This window comes from Notolepis coatsorum (assembly GCF_963971535.1).
Source record: "Notolepis coatsorum genome assembly, chromosome: 4".
Classification (NCBI taxonomy): Eukaryota; Metazoa; Chordata; class Actinopteri; order Aulopiformes; family Paralepididae; genus Notolepis; species Notolepis coatsorum.
Window position 1 is genome coordinate 11,374,262 of NC_140168.1, and position 5,750 is coordinate 11,380,011.

The window sequence follows — 5,750 nt, forward strand, 5'->3', positions numbered from 1 at the left end:
TCATGAGGGATTTGAGGGGGATGTCTTGTTCAGCCACCCTCTTGTGAAGCGTTTCCTGCTTGGCGCTCGATGCGTTAAGCCGGTGCAACGCTCTTTGGCTCCGAGTTGGGATCTTCAATTGGTCCTCGGTCGGTTGTCCTTGGCCCCGTTTGAGCCTCTTGAGCAAGCGCTGTTGGAACAGCTGTCGTTCAAGACCGCGTTCTTGCTGGCCGTCACCTCCGCTGAACACGTGGGTGTGCTTTGTGCTCTCTCGGTACGACCAGAGTGCCTGTCTTTCGTTCCGATTGCGGTGCCACTCTGCGGCCTAATCCTGCCTTCGTGCCTGTAAATATCCGGAGTTCTTCCGCTCCAGGGATATTGTGGTTCAGGCGTTTCATCCGCCTCCTCACGCTAGTGAGTTAGATGCGGGCCTTCACCTGTCATGTCCGGTCCGTGCTTTGGGAATTACCTCAGCCGTACTCAGGACCTCGGGGTCACCGATCAGCTTTTTGTCTGTCACGGTGGTTCTCATGCCGGTAAGGCACTATCGACAACGCCTGTCCCATTGGTTGTGCGAGGGCATTGCCCTCTGCTACACGTTGGCCGGGCTGGATCCCCCTGGGGGCGTCAGGGCGCACTCCACTCGTGGGGTGGCTGCCTCTGCCGCTCTGCTGGGTGGGGCCTCGGTGGAGGACATCTGTGCTGCAGCTTCATGATCCTCCCCGGGCCCCTTTGTAAGGTTTTACCTCATGGACATGACCGGGGGTTCTGTCTCCCAGGCGGTTCTGGGGTCTGTGGCCTTTCCTGCTTCCCGTCCTTTGGTAGGGTAGCAGGAGTGTGTGGGTATGGGCCACAGTGTGTTAGGTCACACGTGGTTCCGCCTGTGCTGTGTGTTCAAGGGGTTCTAGTTCCCTCTTGCTCGCACTCAGGTGGAGTTGACTGCGCCCCCCCCTTCATTAGGAAGGATGGGGTGACGGGGCTCCCCAAACCCCTTGATGTGGGCTTACGGGTCCTCAGAGGGTCCTCGGGCCTCGCGTCCGCTCTAACCCATATCTCGATAGGCTTAAGAGCGGGACGCGATGGCCAAGTACGATAATATAACATAAGGTTATGTATATAACCTAGTTATATGAGTACTGGCTAAGCGTCCCGCTCTTAAGCGGCCCTGAGTTCCCTTTTGAGGGATCTTTTACTGGAAACGGGATTTTTGGTGAGGAAGAGTGTTTGGTGACCATGCCTACTGTCTTATAGGCTACGCCTCCATAGGGGCGGGACCCGGCAGGTGTGGGTGTACTTGTTCTTTTTCGTTGATGGAGTACAATAGGTACATGAGATGAGGTATATCTCGATAGGCTTAAGAGCGGGACGCTTAGCCAGTACTCATATAACTAGGTTATATACATAACCTTACGTTAACCCTTTCACTACCACACTACAGAAGGTTACCCTTTCACTATCACACTACAGACGGTTAACCTTTCACTACCACACTACAGAGGGTTAACCCTTTCACTACCACACTACAGAAGGTTAACCCTTTCACTACCACTACAGAAGGTTAACCTTTCACTACCACACTACAGAAGGTTAACCCTTTCACTACCACACTACAGACGGTTAACCTTTCACTACTACACTACAGAAGGTTAACCCTTTCACTACCACACTACAGAAGGTTACCCTTTCACTACCACACTACAGAAGGTTAACCTTTCACTACCACACTACAGAAGGTTAACCCTTTCACTACCACACTACAGACGGTTAACCTTTCACTACCACACTACAGAAGGTTAACCCTTTCACTACCACACTACAGACGGTTAACCTTTCACTACCACACTACAGAAGGTTAACCTTTCACTACCACACTACAGAAGGTTAACCTTTCACTACCACACTACAGAAGGTTAACCTTTCACTACCACACTACAGAAGGTTAACCTTTCACTACCACACGACAGAAGGTTAACCTTTCACTACCACACGACAGAAGGTTAACCCTTAACTACCACACGACAGAAGGTTAACCTTTCACTACCACACGACAGAAGGTTAAGCCCTGGGTCTCCTCTTTCTTAGGACTACAACGGTTTCATGACGGCTTCCTTTATTTGCATCTAATTCATCCAGTTTCTGACTCAATGCGCTGATATTTCTAAACCATATTTCGCCAATAACACTTAAAATCATTGGTAAACAAACGTAGTGCTGAAAATATACACTTTGACAGCTGTTTTGACATGGTTATGGTCTTTACTCTTTACTACATTTGAAAAAGAAACGCAACTGTTAAAGTTTGTATGCGACCCCAATAGCACAACACAAGACAGGTATGAGAGTTAGCCAAAACTTGGGCATAATTTATTCACAAACATAAAGCGGCACTGTCCCTTTAAGGGAGAACCAGACCGATTGGGCTCACAGGGTTAAATTACTTGTTCAAATTGAGAATTTCGTCCACTGGGGAGACAGGCCTTTCAGAGAGAGATGAATGTTCACATTCTTGACAGGGCCAAGTTTGACTCACGTGCTTTCTCTATCACATGACAAACCAACAAACAGACCACACAGGATGCTGAAGGTTTACTTGCAGTTCACTATAACCTTCATGGGTATTGATTGCAGAAGGAGACTCTGAATGGTGAGTGATTTGTTGTACTGGTTGATTATAACACTCATATATACAGTTGCACAGTCTGATTAGCAAAACACAATAGGAATGCTTATTGGGGTCGATTCAGGTGAGTTCAGGTCAGGGATGTGCAGAGACATCTTGAGGGGCAGGTGCTCAACCAAAAAGAACCCTCATTCAACAATATCTGAAATAAAAATAAATAGAAACTAACCTTACTATTATGTACCTTACTACTATGCTACTTATACTACTACCTATCATGCTAATACTGTATGTCTATACTACTATATGTACTATGTAACAGTCAAGATCGACACTATTTGACGAACGAGAGTAGTTCTGACTTGTTGTTCACAATTTGTAAGTCACTTTGGATAAAAGCGTCATCTTAAATGACTAAATGTAAATGTAAAATGTCATTGTCTAAAATGATGGTCTAAAACATGACATAAGTGGAGACAACAGACCACATATGAGTCGCTTTTAATTAAAGCAATCAATAACTCACAAGCAACACTTCACAAACACTTACCACGTATCACTCAGGGTGATTCCTCTTGCAAAGTTCACAGCTGAGAAAAGGTTATTTGACCCACCCAGTGTTGCCACGTAGCCAGGAACGATTCGCACCACTCGTTAGCCATTCCTTAACATTTCTATGTTGCAATAAGCATAGCAGTTTCAGAAACAGTGTCACATCCTGCCAAAATCTTTCAAATCTTAAAAACATCTATAATAAAAGCGTCTATAATTAGCCCATTATTTCATAGAACTTCTATAGAAAATAATATTTTAATATTTTACAAAATATATATACAATTAACAAGGGCCCTTTTTGACTTTTTGAGGGAAAAGGGGCAGGTGCTCATGCACTATTTGGCCCCTCACGTCAGGAAACGATGAGTCAAGATACAGAGACAGAAACACCACCCTCATTTCCTCACAGCAGCTTTCATTTTCACAGGAGGAGACGTTTGAAAGTTATACAAACGACTGCATAACTGAGTTAAAAACTTGCTTTCGTAAAATCTTTTGTAACGTTTTTTTTTAAGATGTATTTCTATTTTTATATATATTTTTTTATTAATTGCTGATGAAATGGTAAATTATGGAGTCGTAAAGTGACTGCATTTTGATTCAACACTCTTTTGGGCTGTGACATTTCTGAAGGTAGGACATTTTTTTGTGGACTTTTTACAAGTCCACATGGGTATGTTTGATTTGTCTGTAAACAAAACCGTTAAATAAACTTCATTCATTCATTCATTCATTCATTCATTCGTTCATTCATTCATTCATTCATTCATTCATTCATTCATTCATTCATTCATTCATTCATTCATTCATTCATTCATGCATTCATTCATTCATTCATTCATTCATTCATTCATTCATTCAATCAACATTGAATTAACGTTGACAACGGATGGCCTTTTTTATGTTGGAAAAGAAACAATGAATCAAGATGAACAGTTTTTCAGCAATATTTCAACATTGATTCAATGTTATTGACATTGAGGCCTCATCATTGATCCGAGATCGCTCCTAGGTCAGTTTGCTATCTGGGATTTCTCTCAACTCAAACAAATGAAATCATGGTGACTCAGAACATACAAGTACTAGTGAGTGACTGTTACTTTGTGTGTGTGTGTGTGTGTGTGTGTGTGTGTGTGTGTGTGTGTGTGTGTGTGTGTGTGTGTGTGTGTGTGTGTGTGTGTGTGTGTGTGTGTGTGTGTGTGTGTGTGTGTGTGTGTGTGTGTGTGTGTGTGTGTGTGTGAATGTGTGTGTGTGTGTGTGTGTGTGTGTGTGTGTGTGTGTGTGTGTGTGTGTGTGTGTGTGTGTGTGTGTGTGTGTGTGTGTGTGTGTGTGTGTGTGTGTGTGTGTGTGTGTGTGTGTGTGTGTGTGTGTGGGTGGTTCGGAAACATCATCCACCCAGATGTAATCTTGTAGAACCACCCTTCCCTTCCCTTTCCCCAGGTGAGCATGTGCATCAACAACTCTAGTTGCCACGTGGAGTTCCTGGAAGGAGCGGCCTACGCCCCCCTGTTCCTCCTGGGTCTCCTCCTCAACGCCGCCGCTCTACACGCCTTCATCGCCAGGCGGGACCACTGGACAGACACCCACATCTACATGCTCAACCTGGTCGTGGCCGACTTCACCCTCATCCTCTTCCTCCCCTTCAGGATCTACGACTCCTTCTATTGCCTGAAGAAAACCTACCTGTGCTCGTTCCTCATCGCGGTGCATTACGTTAACATGTACGCCAGCATCCTGACCAGCACGGCCATCAGCGTCCACCGCTGCGTGGCCGTCCGGTTCCCCATGCAGGCTCGAGCCTGGAGGTGGAAGAAGCAGGTGGCCGCGGCCGTGTGTGGGGCCATTTGGGTGGTATTGGTGACCCTATGCGTGGCGTACCGAGAGACCAGCGACCCGGAGCATCTGTCCACGTGCTACGAAAGAAGTAAAATGAACCACTTCCCGGTAGGATTAGTGGCGACGCAACTGGGTATGTGCTTCCTCGCTCCCTTCTTGATTATCGTCCTCTGTTCCGCCGTGATCATACGTACTCTGTCCAAGGACAACGATGACTCGATGGAAAAGAAAAACATCGTCGGCATAGTAACGGCGAACATGATTGTCTTCGTTGTCTGCTACACACCCTTCCATGTCGCTGTTATGCTGAAGTACTTTGTCGAATCCCCCGAAGACGTCCCTTGCCAGACAACGGGTGAACACGCGTTTCTGCTGGTGTCCGAGTGGATCGCCACCACAAACTGCTGCTTGGATTTTATCAGCTATTACTTTTTGTTAAAGACGTCGCGAGATACCGTTTCTAGGTGTCTCTATTTCTCTTGCAGAATTGCAACCGCATAATCGGTCCTGGAATTTTATTGGCACTTTACAATCCCTCGATAGTCAAGCAACACTGTCAGATGATAGACTCTTGTGTCAAGGAAAATAGCACTGGCATCATTTGCTACAAATTAAGTTAATGGTAAAAAAAAATACTCAAAAATGTAGGCAAAGAAATTAGATAAAAAAAAAACAGGAAGGTGCATTCAGTAGAGTGCAAATCTCCACCAAACGGCACACCGAACACACAGAAAGACAAACAAACACACTGGCTACTCTC

At 45.4% G+C, this 5,750-nt stretch overlaps 1 protein-coding gene across 1 annotated transcript; it reads left to right on the top strand.

Moving 5' to 3' along the window:
• Positions 1-4,600: 4,600 nt before the first annotated feature.
• Positions 4,601-5,491, top strand: LOC311226403 (G-protein coupled receptor 35-like; the record flags this gene model as incomplete). Its single annotated transcript, XM_084311832.1, has 1 exon — positions 4,601-5,491. One exon carries the CDS (start codon positions 4,601-4,603, stop codon positions 5,489-5,491), a length of 891 nt encoding a protein of 296 aa, XP_084167958.1.
• Between the last annotated feature and the right edge of the window lie 259 nt (positions 5,492-5,750).